This window comes from Lemur catta, chromosome 5 (assembly GCF_020740605.2).
Source record: "Lemur catta isolate mLemCat1 chromosome 5, mLemCat1.pri, whole genome shotgun sequence".
In the NCBI taxonomy this organism is placed as follows: domain Eukaryota; kingdom Metazoa; phylum Chordata; class Mammalia; order Primates; family Lemuridae; genus Lemur; species Lemur catta.
This window is the reverse complement of record NC_059132.1, coordinates 15,940,202-15,965,981: the sequence shown is the minus strand read 5'-3', so window position 1 is coordinate 15,965,981 and position 25,780 is coordinate 15,940,202. Positions and strand designations below refer to the sequence as shown.

Below are 25,780 nucleotides of genomic sequence, written 5' to 3'. Positions count from 1 at the left end.
TCCACCCCACTCTCCAAGCTCCTCTCCACTGGCTGCCAAACCCAGGATCCGAGGTTGAGCGCGGTTTGTAAGATTACAGCGCAAGGGCTCATTGGAAGGGCTGCCAGCATTTCCATTCTCTGGCCGTTTGGGGAGGCATTTATAACCAAGCCATAAAAAATTCACCCCGGCTGCAACTTGGCATCTCCCAGGCTGCGCTCCAGGCAGGGCGGGTTTTGCAAGCACCCACTCTGAATCTGTCCGCTTCCTCAGAAGTTAAACCTTCACCCACACTCTCAACTTTCCTTGCAAGGGCAGCCAGAGAGCGGCGGGCCCATCCTGATCTCCAAGCCGGTCAACAGGCTCAGGCCCTCTCTCTGGCCTCCATGCCCTGACACCCCCTCACCCTATGGCTTTCTCCTTCGTCTCCCTCTTTAATGAGCTCAGTGAACCCCTCACCCTCACTCTCACCCCAAGACCTCGAGGCTGCCGCGTTCTCTCCTCCCCTCGCCTCCGGCCAGCCTACTCCTTGGAAGCTGTCAGCGGGCCCTGCGTCTGGAGCCTCCACCCCCGGAGAGGCACTGCTCTTGGCCCATTGCGGAGAGCTTTGAGACCTCTCTCTCCAGACCTGCCCAAAGCCACAGGCCCCCAACTCAGACAGAGAGAGAGAGAGAGAGAAAGAGAGAGAGAGGGATCGGAGAGGGGGTGAGAACAGAGAGTGCATCCAGCGCGGCCAAGGGGAAAGGAAGGATCTGGCGCCTGGGGGCCCCCTCGGTGGGACCCAGGTGGGTGGCCCGCGCAGGGCGGGGCGGGGGTACTCACAGGCGCTCGGCGTTGCGGGGGATGCCCCGGGGAACAGCCCGCAGGCCCAGCCCGTGGCAATCCACGCTGGCGGCGGAGCAGGTACACTTGGTGGGGCAGGCGACGGCGGGGGGCCAGCTCAGGACGCTCGCCAGCGCCAAGGCCAGCGCCAGGCGGGCGCGCACGGCGGCGCCGGCCCCTGTCCGCCCGGGGGCCATGGTGTGCAGGGCCCCGCGCCCGGAGGAGGCTGCCTCTGCGGGGCAAGACGCGTGGAGCCCGAGGAGGCGCGCGGGGAGCGCGGGCGGCCTGGGGAGCGGGCGGCGGAGTTGGCGCGGAGGAGGGGCGAGCTCGGCGCTCAGGCGCACGGGGCGCGGGCGGAGCGGGGCGCGCCGGGCGGCGGCGGCGGCAGCTCCATCTGCGGGGCCGGCGCTGCCCCGCTGCGCATCGCTCGGAGTGCCCAGGTGCCGATCGCCCCCTGGCCCCGCTGGCCCGCGGGCCGGGTTGGGGACCCGGGGCGAGCGCAGTGGGGCGCGGCGCCCGGGGAGCTCCGGCTTGGGGCTGGGCTAGGGAGCGCGGCGGCGGCGGCGGCTGGGGCACGGGGCGGCCGGGCGAGCTGGCCGGCGCTCGCTCTCTCCATTCACTGAGCAGGGCAGACACCCGAGACGCGGGGCCCACCCCTCCCACCCCCCAAAAACGCCAACTCCGCCTCCCATTGGCTGCGCCGCGCGTCATGTCGACTAAGTTGGGAACTTTGCTGGAGCGACCAAGAGCTGGGAGGGAGGAGGCGGCAGAGAGAGGGGAGGAACCGGGGACGGAAAGGGGCTCTGCCAGCAGGGCCCCAGGAAAGAAACACGGAAACGCATTCACTCGTGGGAGCCAAGGGCCGATAAGGCTTGCGGTACCTTTTTTTTTTTTTTTTTTAGCTCTGGCATTGAGCTGGGCACTCTGCTCATATTCTTTCCTTCGGTCCCAACACGGTCTCGCAGGCTCTGAGTATCCTTGTTTTATAGAGAAAAATCCGAAGCTCAGAGCAGTGAAATGACTTGTCCGAGATCACACAGCTCCGAGGGACGCCAAACCAGGGCACTCTCACCCACGAAGCTGCGCCCCTACAGCACCTAGTTCTCTTAGCAAGGATCCACGATTTTCCTTAGAGGACCTACTTGATTGACATACATCGAATGCACTCCGCAGTCACACGTGTCACCAAAAAATGGCTGCACTGCTTTGCCCAGACCCCACACCTGGTGGGCTGCTTAAAGTCGTGATGTCAGGGACTTGGATGCACAACACCGTGTTCAGTCCTTGGGTTTCTATTTCCTGACTGATGACTCTGGAGCAATCATGTTATCTCTGAGCCTTGGTTTCCTCAAATCAAGGGGCCACAGCCCTGTGTGGACCCACCTCCCTGGGTTGTGTGGAGCATCAAAGGAGAGAAAGTGTTCTTGCAAGACAGTCATTGGCAGGCGACGCATCCCTTCTGCCCCCAGAGCCTTCGTTCCTCCGTGCCCTCTTTAAATCGGCCAGGTCTGAGCTTTTCCAGATGCCGGTGGGGAGGGGCGCGTGCAGAGGCTCCATAAATACTTGTTGGAAGGATTTTGTTTGTTTGTTTGGAGGAACAGGGCAGGAACTGGAGGAAGTATTGCCCAGACTTCTTTGAGGTCCCCTCACACTGGGAAAACCTGAATGAGCCCAGCACACACACACATTCACACACACTCGCACACATCTGTGCCTACGCATACGTAGTCACACGCTTTCACACATGCATGCTCGCACACTGGCACACGCTCGCGCACACGGCGACAATGGTGCTCCTGAGAGAGCGTCCCTTCTCTTCCATATGAATGCTCCTCTGATTCCTTCCACCTCATTTTCCTTCAAGGAAACTTTCCAACACATCCTGTGAATATGTAGTAGAGGTGCAGATTTTATTTTATTATACTTAGCAGATTTTCAAAGTCTTAGCTCCAGGCACCCAATTGTATACACACACACACACACACACACACACACACACGCACACACACACGCACTCCAGTCCTCCATCATTCATAAACACATTAGGTGCAATTTACTGCTGTTATTCTTGGGAGCAGCTTTCTATACAGATGCTGTTGTTATCGCCCCCTGGTGGCCGCAGGGGGTCTACACTGTGGTCCTCGGGGTGACTTCAGCATTTAAGAACTCTAAACATCCTTTTCCCCCTTTCCTCTGAAGCTTTCCTCCAAACCTTGAACCAATTTAGTACCAGGAATGAGGCAGATGAGAGAACCGGGCAAGGGCCCAAGGGCACAAAAGCGTCTCAGACTGTCTGGAGCAGAAAGGAGTAGGGTTTTCTTTTGTTTTCCCAAATGCAAGCTAGAGCGTGTTTGGGGCAATCCCTTCAGGCTGGGCCGGGATCTGTGCTCCTGGCGCAGTGGGGGGCTATGTTTTCCATTTAAGCTGCTGGGGGAGGACGGGGGCGGTTCATGGGCCTGACTAACTCTTTAAGTGACTTCATAGGCATTCAAGTGTGATTTTTTTCCCTGGGAGAAGCCCCTTAGAACAGATCCCGGAGGTCCTTCAGAGTCAATCATCCCCCAGGAATGAGCAAGTGGAGAAGACAGGAGTGACACGGGACAGTGGGCGACACAGAGTCATGGGCTGCCTGGGCTGGCACAGCCTCAGAAATCACCTAGCCCAGCATTTCTACAAGTGCCTACTGAGGACGGCTGGTTCCACACATTTCTTCGTGGGGGGAAAAAAAAGTTTCCCTGGGCAAAGGTAGAGAGAGAAATGTTGCCCACTTTCACCCCTCTTGGAGATCTGCATCACTGATGAGTATACTTGACACCCTGAGAAGTCCCGTAATCAATAAGGAACCCCCCTCCCCATTAAAGGTTTGTTTACCCCAGTTTCCCAGTATATTTGACCCCTTTTATGTAAACTTAAAATTCTTTTGGGACATATTTTGAGAACCTCAAATATAATGCAACCCTTATATCTTACTAACAAGGAAACTGAGTTTCAGAGAAAGGTGGGCATCTATGCAAGTTCACCCAGCTAATCAGTGAGAGAGCCAGAGCCAGGACCCAGGGTTCCTGCACTGCCAGTGTGGCTCTGTCCACTCCCCCAACTGAATCTGGGGACCTTCAGAATGTGACAGCCTCCCCATGGAGGAGTTATTCCCTCTGGTTACCTCTTTAGGAGGTGAGCCTACTAGGTAGAACTTCCTATGTCCAGGGGCCAGAGATGCCTTTATACTCTCTGGTATGATTTTCCGAGTTCCACAAAAGCCTCCCTGGCCCAACTGTTGGATCTTTCCCTTTACTTTACTCCCCCCCTCCACCCCCGACTCCTCCATGAAACCCTATCTCAAGCTTTCTCCTTCACCTGCTTTTCTCTCTGTGTATAAGGCACCACCATTCACACGGCCACCCTAGGCAGTTAAGGTTTTCTGATTGCAAGCAACAGAAAATAACTGTAGCTCACTGAAGTAAAAAAAAAAAAAAAAAAAATGACTTTAAGAAGTCCTTGGGTAGCATACAGAATCTAAAGAGAAAACTGAAGAAGGAGGCTTCAAAAAAGACAAGACCTAAGGTGGGATCTAGATGCCAGGCCCAAGATTTCCAGATTTCCAGATTTCCAGGAAGGAGCAATTGATTGGCATAGCTTGGGTCATGTGATTGCCCTTTGGCCAGAGGAAACAAGAATCTGTGGGTGACAATTCCATGGAAACTACACTCAGTTGGGCAGGTAGGAACGCTGCTCTCAAAGGAAAACAGGGAGCTGTTAGCTGAAAAAGTGGGTGGAAGTGGTGAGAAGGCAAAATAGCTCGAAAGCACCTTCCCACTCTCTCCTATTGCAGCTGCTCAGTTCTTGAGTGCTGTTAATTCTTCCCCAAGATCGTATCTTCAATCTGCCCCTTCTCCATCTTTGGTCCTCCTGCCATTGTTTAGATCCCAGTTGCATGCCTGGGTATTGCTCACATTGGCCCCCAACATTTCTCTAACTTTATTTCTTAATTTTTTTGCTCCACCAATCCATCCTTTGACCGGATGATCCAGGGATCTTTCTAAAATGCAGACCTGACAATGCGATGTTGGACTTTGGGGTAATTTTCAGCCTCTGCCACCTCATCTCCCACGAGTTGTCCACACCCACTCAACAGCCCTCTGAGAACCTCCTTTCTTATTCTCCTGTCTGGCTATCCCAGAGTCAGTTTAGCTGTTGATTCCTCCAGGAAACATTGCTGGTCCACGCTATTAGGTTCTCGAGGACAGTCACCCTGTATAATAATCCATTTCTTCCAAAATTTTATTATAAAAAAATTTCAAGCATACAGAGATGTCCAGTCCATTTTTGCATGCTCGATGCCTAGAGGAGCAAATAAACGTTTGATGATTGATAAATGAATAAATAAAATAGTGATCTTCCACATCAGCTACGTTATTTGACATTCTCCTATTGTAGTTTTATTTGTTTTAATGAGTGTTACTTATTCCTTTGGGGGAGAGAAGGTTACATTCTTTCAGGATGTTCTTGCAAACTATACATTTCCTCCCCCATTCTAATATATTTGCTTTTACCCCATCAAGACTAACCATTTGTGCTCGTCATTCTCTGATGGAACTCCAGATTTACTCTCTGCCCACTGTCAGAGGCAGTTCTAGTCTCTAGGAAACTAACCTCCACAGTCTATCACCTGCACTCCCTTGGATCTGGCCATATGGGTACTAGCTCAGAGAACTCGAGGAGAGAGGCCAGGGCTTCCTCCACAAGGACTGCAGTTTGACAGTGGCTGCCTTCCCCTGTTGAAGACTGTAATTCATGTCAAGCAGCCCTCTCCTCTAGCTCTGGTTCTCCTTGGTAACCACCCCCATCCCCCAACCCCTTTAGGGGATAGGAGTAGAAATAGCTTTCCACTGTTGCTACACCTTGGGCAGCTCCTCAGCCCTGTTGATTCCTTAACCCTGCTTCACTTTTCCATATAGTTTCGTTACTAAACTTTCTTCAGTTACTCCTTTAAGCTGTGTTATCCATTTCCTCCTAGAGACCCTAAAAGTCATACACTACCTCACCCGGCCACCACGGCAGATCTTTCGGGAGTAAGTGAACAGGAAGGGGAGAGAGAGAGGATGAAAACTCCAACTTGAGATTAAGACTACGCTACCTATGATATCCTCTGGGAGGGAGAATAACTCATGTATGGGAAGTTTGTACCATTTCTGGAGATCAGGGTTAAGGAAAAGGTACCATCAGTTGCACCTGAAAAGACATCGTTTATCAATCCAAATGCTTCTTTCTCTCTTCTGAGAAAGAAAGAACAATAAAATTTGTTGCCAGTTAATTTATTGAGCCTCCCGAAGAAGCAGGATCTACTCTGACTAGATGAATGAATATGTAATTTAAAAATAAATAACCTATTCTGGGGAAGGAGATAGAGCAAGAAAACCTTCCAAAACCCAGATCCACCAGTAATGGGTAACTGTTGGCCTTTCGCTCCAACCATGTGATTGTGGTTTGGAACTTTCTGGTTTTTCTATGATCTTACCTCCCTCAATACACTGATTTTCTAGGGGTAGGACCATGAATGAAATGAACCAATCAGAGTTCTTCCTTGGGATTTTCCCAGCTGGGACAGGACAGAGAGATCTAGTCTTTCTGTGATGTCGCAACTGAACCATGTGAGGGACAGGAGTGAGTGGCCATGTTTCCAGCTGTGTGGCCAAAGCTGGGGTAAGTATTAAATTTGACCCATTTTCCAGAAGTATAAGTGGTATACAGCTTAGTTTAGCAATCAACCAAACATTTATTGAAAACTTCATATATGCCCAAGAGAGGATACAGCCACAGCTGCCAAAAACCCAACTCGGAAGAGAAAATTAATATACATGAAAGAAGAGAAAATATATGGTATATAACTAAATGCTAATTGATGTGGGCCAGATAGTGCTACAAAAATTCAGAAGAGGGAGAAATCATTCTGCATTGGATTGAAAGTGCTGAGGAATGCAGCCTGGCTTTTGAAGGATACATGTATCTGATGACACCAATGGGAGGGAGAAGGGTTTTGGCATTGAGGGAAACAAAGGCAAGGAGGTAGGACTAGAATAGTCCATGGGTGGTAAGGGGGCTTTAAGAGTGTGGAATATAAGAGAGTTTAGAGCACATTGCTATTGGCCCAAGAGCCAATCTGAGGAAAGAAAGCTTTGATGCCTGATTTGCCCTTGGCTTTGGTTTGGCCACCTTGCTTTAGAGACCGTAGGGCTCTGTGCAGAGGCAATGGCTCTGACCTTGGGAAGTCACACAAATTGGGATCCTCAGAAGGAAAACAGAAATCTGTCCCCAGATCAACTTTGTCCTGGTCTGAAAGGAAGCCAGATGATCAGAGGGGCTCTTGTTTCCCTAAACTGTGCGTCAAGAGGCAACTCAGCCAGGTGTGGAGTCAGGCTTCTGGTCCTCAGGGCCAGAGTGGCGACCTGAGAGGCCTGGCAGACAGATGAGTGTGATCACGGGCCTCTCCAGACTATACAATGAGGATTCGTCTCATATTTGAGCAAAGTAAGAACTGTCACTGGGGAAATGGCTCTCCAATTTGAGAAGTATTAATCACCTAATTAACCAGAACACCTGCTCATAAAACTTGTCCCACCCAGGAATCAAATTAAACAAGGCATGAGGATGTGCCACACAGACTTGGCTGCGGCGTCTGTATCCCTGTGTCCCTGGCTGGCCTTGCTGGTTACTGGGGCTCACAGCACTCTCCAACCAGCTGCTGGGCTTACGGAGGCGTCAGAACAGCAGCCTTGGTTAGCAAGCAGCAGTTAGTGTGAACCCAGAGAAACTCCTTTTGCAACTTACCTGGAACTGTGGATGCCCTGAAGAGTACTGGGCAGTGTTCTGAGTGTTTTGCACACGTTGACTCCCTAATCATCACAACAATCAAATAAAATCCTCTGGGTGGCTGAGGCTGGCTTGATGCTTACAGATCCAGGTTCTTCAGGGCCCACCGGGAGACTACATTTCCCAGCCTCCCTTGCACTTAGGTTGGGGTCACGTGCCTCTTTCTGACCAATGGAGCGTGTGCAGAAGTAATGCATACCACTTCCAGACTTGGTCTTTGAAACCTCTTATGTAATCAGCCAAGCCCTCTCTCTTTGCCTCACAGAGGGGATCGGGGAAGGATCCCAGGGCGTCTTCAGAGGATGGTGGAGATACAGACAGGCACTGGAATCCCTGAATCCCCACGTAGAAGACAGTGGCCAAACAGTCTGTACCAAGAGAAAAAACTAAACCACCCACTGAGATCTGAAGGTTGTTTATTCTGCCCACCAGCATTAATGACCTAGGCTGATACATCAATGCAATCTTGGCAATTATGTTTCCCCAAATCACACAAGAACCAATCTTAAGGAAAGCTGCTACCTATGAGGTATGTTTTCAGAAACAACAGGAAATTCCCTCATCCCAAAATAATACTTTCTCCTATTGGTTAATCATTGGCATGCTTTTAAATAGTAACCCTCCTTATCTACCCTTTCCTTACCTCTTTTTCATTCACTCAAAGTATATTTGCAGAGTACTTGCCAGGTGCAGGAAGTGCTTGCTCTAAGTGTTATGGTGAAGGCAAAGGAAACATGGTTGCCATTCTTAGAGTCTTATATGGGCAACAGATGTACAGCAGTCAGTTAAACAAGAAAAGTATTATAATATGCAATTACAAATTATAAAGTGCTGGGAAGGGAATTAATAAGGTAATGTGATAAAGGCAGAGAGGCTGGCAGAATTTTTTTAAAAAGTGGTCAGGGAAGGAGACTTAAAGAACAAGAAGAATGTAGCTATGGTGTAGCAAGATGCGGAGTGGGGTAGGTCACTATTCCAAGAGAGAAAACAGCACAGGCAAAGGCCTTTAAGTGTGACTTGGATAAGTGGAGGAACATAAAAGGAGGACGCTGTGGCTGGAGCCTGGAAAGTGAAGACCTGTCTGGGAAGGTTGGAATTATTTCTCCCTCACCGTGGCACTGTCTCCAGTAGGCACAAAGTACTACAATGAGTGACATTCCCGCTTTCATTTGTGCATATGAAGAGAAGCCTAAACTTTTGGATGAATCTGTCCTGACATAGAGGTTACTGCAGTTCCAGGGCTATTTGTATACAGGGGGCTGATAAAAGGCAATCTAGTTAGGGGATTGCTGTTAAAGCTACCTTGTATGGGCAGCATCATATTTTCCACAACTTTGCAGTGTTTGGATGTGGCTGGAGGAGAGGGGGAGTTGATGAAGACCACTGGGGCAGGAAGTTAAAGTCCCTCTGATCCCACACTTGGAGCCACCACCTCATTGAAAGCATGCACGTTTCTGTAAAATGTTTTATTGTGCACCAAGTTTATTTCTATTTTCCCAAGCTTACCTAGTGGCACCATCGTCTACTGGCATGGCCAAGCCAAAAACCTAAGTGTCATCTTTAACTGTTCCCTTTTCTTCCTCTTAACCTACCCCACCTATCAGCTCACCAAGGCCTTTGTGAAACACTGCCCACCCCCATGCTCCCTCCTCTGCCGTTGCCCAGCCCTGGGTGCCTCTCACCCCTTTACTGGCTTCCCTCACCAGCTCCTGCCAGTCATATTCTCAGAGCCTCAGAGGACTGTCCCTTATTCACATGACGTGAAATCTGAAGGACACACATGGTAAAGAAGGATCTTTGTCAACTCTTCTTGTCCCTGCCTTTATCCCTCGCTCCATTTCTTCACTAATCCCCAGTCCCACCTGAGGCTGCACTGTGGAGATGGATGTGAAGTTTGCGTCTGTGAACTTACCCCATGCTCTTCTCTGTCTTCCTGCAACTCATCATCTCATTCTGCCCACATCATCCCAGTGGTGAAGTGGCCCCAGCTCCCCCCCCACTGCCCCTCGGGCTCATGCGTCACCACCCACATGAAGCATTTTATCCTCCCCCAGCTCCCCCACTAGACTAGCTTCTTCGTTGGATCAGTGGCTACGTAAAGCTCTGTCATTGCACTCCTTACACCAACGTGATTATCTCCTTACACATTTCCCTCCTTCTCCAGCTAGACTGTGAGTCCTTTAAGAAATGAAATGTGATTTATTAAACTCCTCAAAAGAATTGTCTATTCTCACTGTGTCCAATTTCTCTCTTCTCATTCTGTCTTGAGCCCACCCCTTCCAGAATTTCTCCCTAGTACTCTGTTGAAACTATTCTTCTCAACAATCTCCCCAATCTTCTAGTTACTGGGGCCAAAAGTCTTGGAGTCATCCTTTATTATTATTATTATTTCAGACTTTTATGGGAGTACACATGTTTTGGTTCCATAATTTAATGTTGTACAGTTTGACTCAAAGCTATAAGTATGCCCTTCACCCAGATAATGTACATTGTACTCATTAGGTGTGAATTTACTCATTCCCTCTCCCACCTACTTGATTTCCCTTGAGTTTTACCTCCATATGTGCACATAAGTGTCCATTGATTAATTCCAATTTAGTATTGAGTACATGTGGTGTTTGTTTTTCCATTCTTGTGATACTTCACTAAGAAGAAGGATCTCTAGTTTCATCCAGTTTGTTACAAAAGAAACTAGATCACCAATTTTTTTATGGCTGAGTAGTGCTCCATGGTATACATATGCCACATTTTATTAATCCATTTGCTCCTGTATCGATGGGCACTTGGGTTGTTTCCACATCTTTGCAATTGTGAATTGTTCTGCTATAAACGTTTGAGTGCAAGTGTCTTTTTTACAAAATGTCTTTTTTTTCCTTCGGGTAAATACCTAGTAGTGGGATTGCTGGATCGAATGGTAGGTCTGCTTTTATGGAGTCATCCTTAATTTCTCCCTTCCTTTCTTACTCAACATGCAAACAGTCAGCAAATCCTGTTTATTTTTTCTTCAAGTCCAGATTCCAGCCATTTCCTTTCATGTCTACCATTACCTCAAAGGACTGTCATTTCTGGTCTGGATTATAGTCATAGACTCCTAACTCCTGGCCTCCATCATTCCTACCTTCTATAGTTGACTGTAACCCAGCAGCACCGTCACATTAGCATAAATGTCTGATCGCATCATTCCTGGCCCAAAGCTTCCCATGAAGACTTCTGCTTCTAGCTGTGATGGAGTAACAGGAACTGGATTTACTCTCCCACCTTAAACAAGTAGAAAAACCAGACAAACTATACCAAACAAAAGTGGTTTTCAAACATTGGGAAATTAGAAGTGTATTACTGTGCTACCTGACTTGACAAACAAATGTGGTGAGCTGGGTGAGTACACTAGCCTACTGCCTAGAGACACGCTCCAGGGGGCAGTACCAGGAGAACCCAGCATTCTCTCTTAGTTGAGGAGATAGAGAGTGGAAAGGCCAATGTGTCTAGAATTGTAAGACTGCATACCTGACAGGTGGGAGCTGAAGAGTAGGAGAGTTCCTGAGATCGACAGAGAGGTTCCCTGGAGTCTTTGCTGAATATTGGAGAAAGATAACTATATGAGACTGATGAAAAAAATACCGAAGATCGGTAGGCTGAATAATTCCTGGAATTCTCATATGAGTGGGGATAGTTGATGTTTTCACCAGCCACAGTGAAAAGTCCTAACAACACTTAGGGCATTGAGTAGAAGCCTCAGAAGAGTATCACATTTTAATGAAGTTAAAGGCAACTTGGACTCATCCTTGAAAAGCTTAAAAACAAGCCTTGAAAAAAATCCACCTGATTCTGTGTAACTTAACTGTGAGATAGAACAAAACCCCACACTCTTTAGAGAAATAGAACAAGATCAACCAATAATGTAAATTTCACAGTGACTGACATCAAATCAAAAATTATCAGGAATAGAAAGAAGCCTGAACATATAACTTGTAAAAAGGAAAAAAAATAGAAACAGACTCAGAGATGTTAAAGATGATATAATTAACAGACAAGGATGTTAAAGCAGCAATTATAAATATATGTCATAAATTTAGAAGGCAAGAAAAAAATGGAAGATATAAAAAAAGAACCAAATGAATCCTGTCATATGCTAAAACATGGATGAACCTTGAGGACATTATACTTAGTAGAAGGACAAACATTGCATGATTCTACTTATATTAGGAATCTGAAGAAGTCAAACTCATAAAATGTAAAAGTAGAATACTGGTTGCCAGGGGTTAAGGGTAGGAAGAAATGGGGAACTGCTGTTCTATGGGCATAGAGTTTCAGTCATGCAAGATGAAAAAGTTCTAGAGATCTGCTGTACAGCAATGTGCATGTAGTTAACAATACTGTACTGTACACGTAAACATTTGTTAAGAGAGTACATTTATGCTATGTGTTTTTATTTCACAATAAAAAATAACCAAATGGAACTTCTAGAGATGTAAAATACAATACGTGAAATGAAATTACACTGGATAGGATTAACATCAGGTAAGATCCTGCAAAAGGTCTTGTATCTAGGATTTGGTTTAAAAAATAAACAAACCATCTTCAACTCAATTATAAAACGACCAACAGCCAAATTAAAAATTGACAAATGACTTGAAGAGACACTTCATTAAAGAAGATGATATACAAAGAGATACAAATAACAAATGAACACTTGGGAAGATGTTCAAAATTATTAATCATTATGGAAATTAAAATCAAAATGAGATACCAATATATAACCACTAGATGGGTCAACATCAAAAAGACTGAAATTACTAAGTTTTGGTGAGGATACAGAAACTGGAACCCCCATTGATTGCTAGTAGGAATAAAAATGGTACAACCACTTTGGAAAATAGTTTGGTAGTTTCATATACAGTTTGACAAGTTAAACGTACACTTCTCCTGTAACCCAGCAATTTCACTCCTAAATTTCTACCACAACAAAAAGGGAAACAAAGATTTATACAAAGACTTACATATGAACATTCATGGTAGGATTATTCCTAACAGCCCCAAACTGGAAAACCTCTATGTGTCTATCAACAGATGTTTGGATTAAAAACTAAAAATGATATATTCATACAATGGAATACTACTCATAATTTAAAAGGAACAATCTCCTGATACATGGAATAATGTGGCTGAAACTCAAAAGCATAATGTTGAGTGAAAGAAGCCAAACACAAAGACAAGACTTTTTATTATATGATTCCATTTATTTGAAATATAAAGAAAAAGCAAAACTATGGAGGCAGAAAGCAGACCGGTGGTTGCCTGAAGCTGAAGAGAGGGTGGGATGGGCAGTGGGACTTGACTGCTAACAGGCATGAGAGAACGTTTTGGGGTGATGGACATGTTCTAAGACTAGACGGTGGTGATAGTCACACTACTGTATAAATTTACTAAAACTAATCAAACTGGGCTTAAAATAGGTGATTTTGATTACATATAAATTTTACCTTAATAAAGGTGTTTAAAAATACAATTGTTTATAGTGAAATAATAACCTACCAAGGGGTTTATAATGGATGTTGAAATAAAGTATGTGAAAACAGTAGCAGAAAAAGACAGGAGGAAGGTAATAGAAGTATACTGTTATAAGATTACTATACTATAGGTAAAGTGGTATAATGCTATTTGGAAGTAGAGTATGTTAAGTTAAAGATATGCTATAAACACTAGGAAAAACATTAAAAAGACATATAACTAAAAGCCAATAGGAGAAATAGAATGAAATCATAAAAAATTCTCAATATATCTAAAACAAGGTAAAGAAATAGCAAAAAAAGGAAAGGATAAACAGATAGGACAAATAGAAAACAAATAGCAAGATAGTAGATTTAAACCCATATAGTAATAAGTCATTACATTAAATATAAATGGTCTAAACAATCCAATCTAAAGCTGGAGATTTGTCAGATTGAATAAAAAACAAAACTTGATGAGATCTGTAGAAAATCCGTTTTAAATATAATGACACATGTAGGTTAAAAGAAAAAGGATGGAAAAAGGGAAGACAGTATACAAATACTAGTCAAAGAAACCTAGAGCAGCTAATATTATATGAAGTAGAGTTTAAAATATGCACTATTTCCATAGATAAAGAGGGACATTTCAAAATGATTAAGGGTTCAATTCACCAAGAGAACATAATAATCCTAAATGTGTGTTCATCTACCAATAGAACTTCAAAATACATGAAGACAGAAATTAGTAGAACAAAAAGGACAAATACACATATCCACAATTATAGTTGGAGATATTAACACTCCTATCTCAGTAATTTCTAGAACAAGTAGACAAGAAATCAGTATAAGAGCCTTGAAAAACACTAACAACCAAACGAGCCTTATTGATATTTAGAGAACTTTCCATGAAATAACAGCAGAATACACATTGTTTTCAAGTCTACTTGAAACATTCACAAGATAAGTAATAGTCTGAGCCATAAAGCAAGGTTCAATAATTTTAAAAGGATTGAAATCATATAAAAAAAGTTCTCTGATCACAACATAATTAAACTAAAAATCAAAACCACAAAGATATGAGGAACATCACCAAAAATTTTGAAAATTAATAATACTGTTCTGAATAAACCATGCTCAAAGAAGAAATCACAAAAGAAGTTAGAAAATATTTTGAATGAAATTAAACAAAAGAAGGATATAATAAAGAGCAGAAATCACTAATATTGAAACAGAAATGTAATGAGAAAAGCAAAGAAGCAATGAAATCAAAATTGGTTTTTGACAAGATCAATAAAATTTTAAAAACATTTGATAACTTAAATGGAATGGACAAAGTCCTTTGAAGACACAAGCTATATAAACTCACTCAAGAAGAAATAAATAACCTAACTAGCCCTACATCTATTAAAGAAATAGAACTCATAGTTTAAAAATCTTCCCACAAAGAGAATCCAGGCTTCCTGGTGAATAGGATGGCTTCCTGGTGAATAGGATCAATTTTACACAAACTTTTCCAAAAATCTGAAAAGGAGAAAGCATTTTTCAACTCATTTAGTGAGGCCAGAATTACCCTGATACCCAAACCAGGCAAAGACATCACAAAAATAAAATTTCTATGCCAATGTCCCTCATAAAAATTAACTCAAAAATCTTTTATAAAACATTAGAAAGTTTAATTCAGTAATAAATAAAAAGGATTATATATCATGACCAAGCACAGTATATTCCAGGTATGAAAAGTTGGGACAACATTTGAAAATTAATCAACACCATTTACTTCATTAACAGACTAAAAATGCAAATTAAAACTACAATGAGATGCCACTACATACTCATTATAATGGCTAAAATTAAAAAGTGCTATTGAGGATGTAGAGAAATTGGAAGCTTCCTACACATTATTGACAGGAATGCAAAATGGTCAAGTCTTTGGCAGTTTCTAGTAAAGTTATGCATTCACCTACTATATGATCCAGAAATGCTACTCCTGGTATTTTTTTTTTTTTTTTTAAGAGACAGAGTCTCACCTTGTTTACCAGGCTAGAGTGCAGTGGTGTGATCATAGCTCACTATAACCTCAAACTCCTGGGCTCAAGTGATCCTCCCACCTCAGCCTCCCATTTTAATCAAGAAAAGTGAAAACTTATGCCTGCAAAAAACCTAGACAGAGATGTTTATAGAAGTTTTATTTATAATAAACAACAGAAACAACCCAAATGTTCATCAACTGGTGAATGGACAATGAATTTGTGGTACATTAATATAATGCAATACAACTTAGCAACGAAAATAAAGCATTGATGCAGGCACTAAAATGAATGAATCTCAAAAGCACCATGCTAGTGAAAGAAGGCACAGAAGCTACATTCTCTCTGATGACATTTATATGACATTCTGAAAAGGCAAAAACAGGTCAGAAACCAGATCTTTGATTGCGAGGGACTGGAGGAGAAGGAAGATCATAAAATTTTGCAGTGATGGAAATGTTCTATAGCTTAGTTAGATATGATATATACATTTGTCAAAACTCATCACACTATACTCTTAAAAAGGACAAACTTTACCATCTGTAAATATTTTATAATAAACCTGACCCCCCCGCTAAAAAAAAGCCCGAATTCACAAAAGCATCAGTTTCCTCCTTTATAAAATGCTAGCCACTGTTATTTTTTTTTCTTAAAAATGACCCTTTTCCATGGAAATATTATCCTGGCCATGATTCCTAAGCCATTGCTTTGATTAGCACTTGCCATTTTGTGTCATTGATAAATAAAGATAAAACACATTTATGACAAACATCTATTATTATGCTTCATACGCATTGGTAACTTGCACAACACTTAAACGAGTACGACATTTAATAAAAGAGGCAGAAAAGAGTCGATATCTTTTCAGAATCCAAACAGACACCAGACTCCAGACCATGGTGAGAACAATTTGCTTTTGAATTCATGCCCTGCCCTCTTTTCTTAGTTTGCAATGGAATGTCTGTTGACTGGGTTGAAAGAAGAATTCTCAAAACTGTTTCTATTTATTTCTCATGGCCCAGGAGTTATCAGGGTTCTGACATAAAGCATTGTGACTTGTAAATGCATTTTCATAGCTGACATAATTACACACAGAGTAAAAGTGTATCTGTTTTGCGATTTCTTCCCTTCCATTTCCACTTGGCCTCAGAACTCAACCTGTGTTTATATCCTTTTCCAATTTTAACAGTAATTCTTGTTGCCTAACCTTAGTGTCTAACACCTCCACAAATGCTCAGCCCCTAGATGTGCTGGGTGTCTCATCCTATGGGCCCACAGTCCTCCTCATTTATTTCAACTGGAGACAAATCCTGTAAACCTACCCAAATCTGGATTTTCTAAACCAGTCCTATCTGTAAATTGTACCCCATGATCATTATTTTGCTTTTTAGTAATAATAAAAGCAATAACAATAATAATAATGTAGCAACCACTACCATTAAATGATAGCTGGGTTCAGGGCAATGCTAAATACTTACAACTACCCCTCACAACCATTACACGACATGGGTAGGATCCCCATTTTATGATGAGGAATTGAGGCACGCACTGTCTCAAGGCCATTGCCCTGACCATATATCTGGTGAAGGGCAGATCTGGGCTCCAGCACAGGTATGACTCCAAAGCTAATGTTCTTTCTCTGGTTGAGAAGGATCAAGAGCTCACCTGCCTATCAGCAAGGACATATTGGCCCCAGGAATTAACTTAGGTCAAGCTTTTGGATAGAGAGAAAGAAATGAGACCTCAAAAAATTACTTTGCGAAGCTTTCCTCTTAAGCTAGCCACTGAGAGCCTTCAGATCTCCTCTTCAGTTACAACAGGGCCCAATCTCCAGACAACTGCTCCTCTTTGATGACTGCTGGTGGGAAAATCCTGGTGGCAAATTGGCAATTATGCACCCTTATGACCCTTACCTATATCCAACCCATGGCAGACATCATTAATCCACCATAGCAGTCTTTGCCACAGAGCCCAGAGATGATGGTTCCCAATCATTCTCATTATTCAGCCAAGACAGCCTCCAGCAATTGATTACCATTGATAGATAAGTTAAAAATCATTTACCATCTCTGTTCTCACTGAGCTTGTTTGACTTGTATTTTGATTCTTCCCTTCTACAGGTAAAAGCAAAGACAAAGGTGGCAGGTGAGTTGGAGAGGTGTCATCTTGTGACTAGTCTGCTTTGACATCTTTCTTCTGAGATTCCACAACTGCTATCAAGATCTGTCAGCCCCCAGAACACTGAGGCAACATCTTCAGCAACCAGAATTTTATGCATCTACTTCTACATTTGCAAAGCAAAAAAGTAGGCAAAAATTCAACTATATTTGAGAAGGATGAAATCTAGAGCAGCAGATCCCAACCCTGGCTACATGCTAAAATCACTTGGGGGCGGCTTTAAACTATACCGATTCCCAAATGCCATTCCAGACTAATTAATTTCACATCAAGCTCTACATCCTAAAGAATTCAGCAATTTCATATCTAGATGTAAATGCACACACGTGCACAAAAGAGACATGTAAGAAGATGCTAATTGTAGCATTGATTGCAAATGCAAATTATTGGGGACACCTAGATCTATCAAAATGATACATTAATAAATTGCGATTATACATACATTGGAAAACTATGCAGCTGTTTAAATTAATGAGAGCATCATGTATCAACATAAATACACTTTTAAGACACAAGTGAAAAACAAAATTCAAAATATATGCACCATTGTGCCATTTATATAAATCTTAAAACAAGCAAATTTAATTTCATATGTTCTTTATTGACACATTCATATGAACAAAATAATTAGAGAATGAGAATGTAAACACAAGTTCTGGACAGTAGTCACCTATGGGGAAGGAGGGAGGGCAATGGGATGAGAAGCTTCAGCTCTATCTGTAATATTATATTTCCTTAAAAAGTTCTAAAGCAAATGTGGCCAAATATTAAAATTCAGCAAAGATGTTCAATCAGTTCAAGCCTGTTTTCATATTATTTTTAAATTTTTATGTATGCCAAACTATTTCAACATAAACATTACTTTTTCTGCTCTTAAGATCATCAAATGAGATGTATGAAAAATCATTTGCACAGTGCTCCTTAAGTGGTAGTCAATAATTGGCCATTAAATGCTAGATAAATTTCTTATGAACTCATCAATTATGTTTAAATATGCTCAAAGACATCCATCATAATATATTTAAATAACATCTGAAGCAATTTTAATGTCTAATAATAAATTGTGTAGAATACAGTACATTCATTCACGTGAATGGGCACATGAAAAATTATGCAACCATTGAAATGATGATTTTAAAGACTAGCATTATGGAAAATGCTTAATACATAATGTTCAATGAAAGAAACAATATGTAATATGGGACGCATATATGTATCTAATTATGAGGAAGCTGCCATAAAAATTGGCATAAAAAAAGCAAAACACCAGAAGAAGTGATAGAATTATGGGTGATTTATCTTCTATACTCTTTTTGCAATTTTTGTGCTAATTTCTTATAATTTAAAAAATGAGGAAATCAAATGGAATTCACATTTTCCTAGGTAGCATCCAAAGAAAATAGTACCACATGATTCACACTCTTAGAGAACTGAGAGTCTGAGAGAGAAGCAGATATACACAATGGATTTGAGAATGATGATGCTAATGATGAGTTTTTGAACAATGGCTTTTGATACATTGTTGCCAACCCTTACAAAATCTGGGCAATTTATGAATTCTCGTTCCTAATATAGCTGAGGCTCAAAAGACATGTGACTTTCACATCTTCTCTCTTCTCAATCACCCAAAAGAGCTCCTCTCCCTTCTCCCCTCACCCTACTTTCTTCTCCGAACTTGGTTCCAGCATCATTGAGAAAACAGAAGCAACACAAGGGACCATCTACTTCTACAGACCCCAGTAGCCAGATTTCCATTCATACATCTGTCCCCTCCCCGTGTGTGAACTAGCTCTATGCCCATCTAGCTAAGCCCCTCCACCTGCGCATCGGATTTCATCCCTTGTCTTCTTTCATCATTCTAGCAATTCTCTCCTCTCTCTTCTACATAATTAAATCTGTCTACTGGGACTTTCCCTTCAGCAGAAAAACACACAGTTTTTCCTTCCTTCAAAAAAGAAGACATATAGATGTGGACTCAAATAAAAAGTTAAAAAAAAGAAGGCAATATAACACATTTTATTAATCCACTCCTGTATTGATGGAAACTTGAGCACATTAATAAAATGTGTTATATGAATACCATGGAGTACCACTTAGCCATAAAAAATGGTAGATTAATAAAATGTGGTATATGTATACCATGGAGTACCACTTAGCCATAAGAAAATGGTGAATTAATACCTCTTGTATTATCCTGGATGCAGCTGGAGCCCATTCTTCTAAGTGAAGTATCACAAGAGTGGAAAAACAAATACCACATGTACTCACCATTAAACTGGTACTAATCAATCAACACTTACGTGCACATATGGAAGTAACATTCATCGGGGATTGGGCAGGTGGGAATGAGGAGAAGAGGATGGATGGACAAATTCACACCTAATGGGTGTGGTGTATGCTGTCTGGGGGATGAACATGCTTGTAGCTTTGACTTGGGTGGTGCAAAGGCAATTTATGTGACCAAAGTGTTTGTACCCCTGTAATATTCTGAAGTTAAAAAAAAAACCCAAAAATCTCTGTGAAATGTATACCAGCATTTTACAGTAAGAAACTGAGGTTGACAGAAATTAAGCTTAAAAGTCATGGCACTGTTTTGGCTCTCAGAATGTATGAAATAAAACTCTCTTGACAGGAAAGGAAAAAAAAAAAAAGAAGATGACAATTCTTCTTGACTCCACATCACCATCCTGTCTAACTCCAAAACCCAAGCTTTTCTACTGAGCCCATGCCAAGACAAGTTATTTATATGTTAGGGGGGAAACATTTATTGAAAAAAATTGAAAATAGGCATATTATATTGCAAAGGACCCCTAGAAACCTCTGTTCTCTTTCCAAATGTGCCTTGGAAAATCTCTTCACATCTTTAACTCTGGGTTTAGGCTTCATGATTCTGAAGGTTGGTTCATGTGACAATATCATGTATGTCTGAAAGAGGTTATGAGGCCATTACTGTCCATTAGTCTTTATATGTAGGTATGTGAGAATGGTTGTTCGTGGAATGTGGTATAAGTCAGAAAATATTTTATGTTGAGTGAAATGAGAGATGGAAAGGTCTCAGATTCATGAGTGTGTGCTTAACCTTAGTGAGGAGAGCCTTCAACTCAGGGAAGCAGGTAGGGTTATACTATACCTTAAAATGTAGCCTTGGAATCAGTCAGGCTTAGATTAGAGACCCAGTTTTTACATTTGCCAGTTATATAACCTAAGGCAAGTTATTTAGCCATTCTGAGTTTCATTTTCCTTGTCCGTAAGAAAAAGGATAGTGATAGTACCTATTACACAGAGCCATTGTAAAAAAAAACATTATATGATACAAGCAAAGAACTTAGCATAGTGCCATTTACATAGTATGCTCAATACATGTTGGTTGGTATTGTTAATATTAGTATTTGTCTTTTATCAATACATGTGATGTTAGTTGTAGGGTTTTGTAGAAGTATTATTGCTGAAAGAATAAATGCTTTCTCAGAGTAAGGATATTCGCTCACATGACTCCTATTCAACATTGTCTTAGAGGTCTTAGCCAAGGCAATATTGTAAGAAAAAAGTTTTCATATTAAAAAGGAAGAAATAAAACTGCCTCTATTTATAGATCACATGATGGTTATATAGAAAATGACAAAGAATCTACAAAAAATTTACTAGCACTAATATGTTGTTACAGCATAAAAAGACTAAAAAATCAATTGTTTTCCTATATACTAGCAATGAAAAAATTAGAATTTTATATAGCAATATAATTTACAGCATTATCAAAATCATGAAATAAATAGTATATATCAAACAAAATTTGTGCAAGATCTATATGCTAAAACAAAAAAAACTGAAATAACATTTTAAAGACTAAAATAGAGAGATATGTCAAGGTTATGGATCGATAGACCCAATGCTCTAAAGATGTTTATCCTTCTCCCAATTGACATATAGATTTAACATAATCCCAGTCAACATTCTAGTAGGAACTGATAAATTGTAATTTATATGTAAAGGCAAAGGAACTAGAATAGTCAAAACAATTTGAAAAAGCATAAATTTAGAGAATGTACACTATCTAATTTAAAGACTTAATATAAAGCTACAGTAATTAAGAGAGTGTGGTATTGGTGCAAAAATAGGCACATAGATCGAAAGCATGGAATAGAGATCCAGAAATAGACTGACACATATATGGTCAACTGATTTTCACAAAGGTGTAGAGACAATTCGATAGAGAATATAGTCTCTTCAACAACTTATGATGGACAATGGGACATCCATATGAAAAATCAAAATCAAAGACAAGAAAACCTCCACCCATATCTTGCACCATAAGCATCAATGAACTCAAAGTGGACATAGACTTAAATGTAAATTCTAAAGCTATAAAATTGCTAGAAGAAAGTACAGGAGAAAAATCTTTGTGATTTTAGCTTAGGCAAAGACTTCTTAGCTATGACACCAAGAGCATCATATACATAAAAGAAAAAATTCATAAATTGGCTTCATATACATTAAAAGCTTTTGTTCTTCAAAATACAGTTAAAACAATCAAAGGAGAAAACAAACAATCCAACCAAACTGGGCAAATATTTGAATAACGTTTAACAAAAGAAGTATACCAATGGCAAATGAGCACATAAAAGGTGAAAATTAAAATTGCAATGAAATATCTCTACAAAAATATTAGATTGGGAAAAAAGATAGACAATGCAAATTACTGGTGAGTATGTGGAGCAACTAGAACTCTCATTTATTGCTGATAAGAATGCAAAACGATACAGCCACTTTAGAAAAAAATTAGGCAGTTTCCTCATAAAGTTAAATATATACTTGCCATATGACCCAGCAATCGCATTCCTAGGTTATTGACCCAAAAGAAATGAAAACATATGTTCACACAAAACCTGGCATGCAGATGTTTAAAGCAACTTTATTTATAAATAGCAGACACTGGAAATGACCCAAATGCTTTTCAACTGGTAAATAGGTAAATAAGCTATATTACATCTATTCAGTAGAATACTACTCAGCAATAAAAAATGACATACAGATATACACCATAACATAGATGAACCTCAAATACATTATATTAAGGGAAATAAGTCTGTCTAAAAAGGCAATATTTTGTATGATGCCATTTATATGATGTTCTGGAAAATCAAAATATAGGGACAGAAAACAGATCCGGAGTTGCCATGGACTAGGGTGAGTGGAGGGGTTGACCACAATGTGCATGAGGAAATTTTTTGTGAGTGATGGAACTATTCTATATCCTGACCATAGAAGAGATCGCATGATTGTGTCCATTTGTCAAACCTCATAGAACCATACACTGAAAAGAGAATTTTACCTTATGGAAACTATACCTCAACACAACTGAGGGGGAAAAAATCTATCTGAGTTGACTGCTATTTTTCTTCCTCAGCACTTAGAAATTATTATTCCACTGCCTTCCCATCCTCTGTTGTTGTTGACAATGGTATTTTTTGGTTTAGCTACAACATATGAAGGTATGTATTTATTTTCAGGTTTATTTATCCTGCATTCCAAATCTGAGGACTCAATATATTTTATTAGGTCAGGAACATTTTCAGCTTTATCTCTTTGAATATTTTATCTCCCATTCTTTCTATTCTCTGTTTACGGAACATCCATTATAGATGAAGTTGATTCTTCTCATTTTAAAATTCCTTTTTATACTTTCCATCTTTTTATCTTTTAGTTGCATTCTGGAGAATTTCTTCAGATCCATTTCTCAGTTTTCAATTCTCACCTCAGTTGTGTCTGACCTGTTTTTTAACCAATCCACTGCCTTTTTAAAGTAAAACTTTTTATTGAAATATAGCATGCATACACAAATATGCATAAATCACAAACATCAACTCAAATAATTTTCACAAACCACACTGTGAAACCAGCACCCGGATCAAGAAATTGAATGTTGCTAGCACTCTGTAGACCCCCTCTGCACTCCCCATCAGACCCCCTGCCAAGGCAACAACAATTTTGATTCTAACACCGTATATTAGTTTTACTAGTCTTTGAACTTAACATAAATGGAATTCTCAATCTGAACTCTGTTGGCTTCTTTTATTCAACATTATGTTTGTGAGAGCCATCATATTGTCGTATGTAACATTCATTTCTCATTGTGGCTTATTATTTAATTGTATGAAGATGCCACAAACTATCTATTGTACATTTATGGAAATTTGGGAAGTTTCCCATTTGTGGCAATTATGAATAAAGCTGTATGCACATTCTTGTACATGTCTTTTGGTGCACTTATCTCTGCCTTTCTGTTGGATATATGTCTAGGAGTGGAATGAATGAGTCATAGGTAGATTTTTTTTTTCCATTGCTGCTGTGACAAATTGCCACAAATTTAGGGGCTTAAAACCACACAACTTTAATATTGTACAGCTCTATGGATCAGAAGTCCAATATCGATCTCACTGAGCTAGGATTAAGGTACTGGCAGGGCTGTGTTCCTTTCTGGAGGCTCCTTGCCTTTTCCAGCTTCTAGAGGGCACCTGCCTTTCTTGGCTCATGGCCACCTTCCACCAGCAATGTTGGTGAGAATTCTTCTCACTCCTTCATCTGGTCTCTTGGAAAGCTTCTTTTCTGAGGTGCCTATTTGAGTGTTTTGCCCATTTTTTAATTGAGTTTCATATCTTTATTGTTAATCTGTAAGAATTCCTTAGGTATTACGGATTCTACGCCTTTGTCAGATATATGTACTGTCAATATCTTCTCCCACTCTATGGCTTGTCTTCTCACTCTCACAGTGGTATCTTCTGACAAACAGGAATTCTTAATTTTAATGTAGTCCAACTTCCTTTTATTGCTAGTGTTTTATGATGATTCTACTTAAGAAATCTTCACCTAAAGATATTCTTCCATGTTCTCCTTTAGAAAAGATTTTTATATTCAGATCAATAATACGTCTGGCTATTTTTTTTTTTTTGCAAAATGTAAAGTATAAATCAAAACTCTGTTTTCTCATGTGAGCATCCAATTGATGAAATATTAATTTTTTAAAAATACACTTCCCTTCCCACTGCATTTCAGTTTTACCTTTAGCATAAAAGGAGTAAACATAGATATGTATATTGTCCAGTGATTTTTCAACTTGAAATGCAATGTTTTGTTCATTTTAAAAGATCTACTAGTTTCTTTTTAAAAGTCTTTTTAATTTCCCAAATGGTACCCTGTGTCTCTGTAAATGGTACTTTAAATATTCAAAATGTACTTTTTAATATAGTCTCTATCACATGGTTCTATTGTTTGGGGCTCCTGAGCCACTAATTCCCAATTTGTTGTGTCTGCTGTTCCCCTTACGGTGGATTGCCTCCCTGCACAGTTTTAATTTTTGTATGTGAGCTTATTTTCAATGAGCATTGTGTGTGTGAGTACGTGTTTGCATCTAAGAGTCACACACAACATGAGTTGTGGCTTAAGACATGAAAGTGTGTTTTTCTCTCGTGCAAAGTCTGCAGCTGCCTTCCAAGCAGTGATTCAGCAATCCAGCTGTTTCCATCTAGTGGCTAAACTATCTCAAGGTGCAGCTGCCACTGTCCCTGAGGAATGAAAAGGGAAAGCAGGCAATTCCAAGCCTTCTCTTCTATGCTTCAGTCCAGAAGTGACCCTAACAGTCCAGTGCCCTGCAGCAAGAGCCACATGATCCCGGCTAACTGCACATGGCCAGATATGTGGGGGTGCACATAGATATTTGGTAAGCAATAAATATCTCTGCTTTTCTAATGACTAAACATTCTTTTGCCCCTTTCTTCCCAGTCATCGAACACACTCAAGCCCTCCTCTGCCCCAAAGCAAGCAACCTAAAGGCCCAACCATTCTTTTCACCCGTTCAAACTCCCTCAGATCCAGATATGGTCACTCTTTGCCTTGAGGCCAATGACCTCTGCAATGGGAATGGGAACTCCTTCATTATTATATAGTTTCCTTAGGAATGTTCCAGGGTATCAGGTTTGTGGAAGGCTGATTCTTCTGTTAGTGATGTGCTCACTCTTTCTCATGATGGACTACTTGCTCGTGTGTTTTGTAAGTTTTGTGTGTGAGCTGATCATCAGCAGGGACTTATGTTCGTGTGAGTGTGCGAGGCAGTCACATGTACCCCAGGTTGTGAAAGTGTTTCTGCCAAGTACTTCAGGGGATAAATCAGTTCAGGACTGCTTTTTTTTTTTTTTTTAAATACTAGTTTCCCAGTTGGAGATTTCTATGCCATGCAGATGGTATAAATGTATACTCATACTCACCTAAGCATAAGTTAGGAATTTGATTTCCCATTGGAATGCCACAGGGCATTCAGTCAAAGCCTCTTTTGTGATCTTCCCAATCTTATTTCCTAATTCTCTTCCCCAGAGGTATTGGAATTCAGAAGACAGCCTGTATACTTCCTATGTATTTATACTTTCA

At 41.0% G+C, this 25,780-nt stretch overlaps 1 protein-coding gene across 1 annotated transcript in view; it reads right to left on the bottom strand.

Annotated features, from left to right (window-relative positions):
• Positions 1–1,412, bottom strand: part of SLIT3 (slit guidance ligand 3) — a 574,724-nt gene extending 573,312 nt beyond the window's left edge. Inside the window, exon 1 of the mRNA XM_045551207.1 lies at positions 802–1,412. Coding sequence (XP_045407163.1) covers positions 802–998 — 197 coding nt within the window. The 5' untranslated portion in view covers positions 999–1,412. The remainder of the gene's footprint in view (positions 1–801) is intronic.
• Between the last annotated feature and the right edge of the window lie 24,368 nt (positions 1,413–25,780).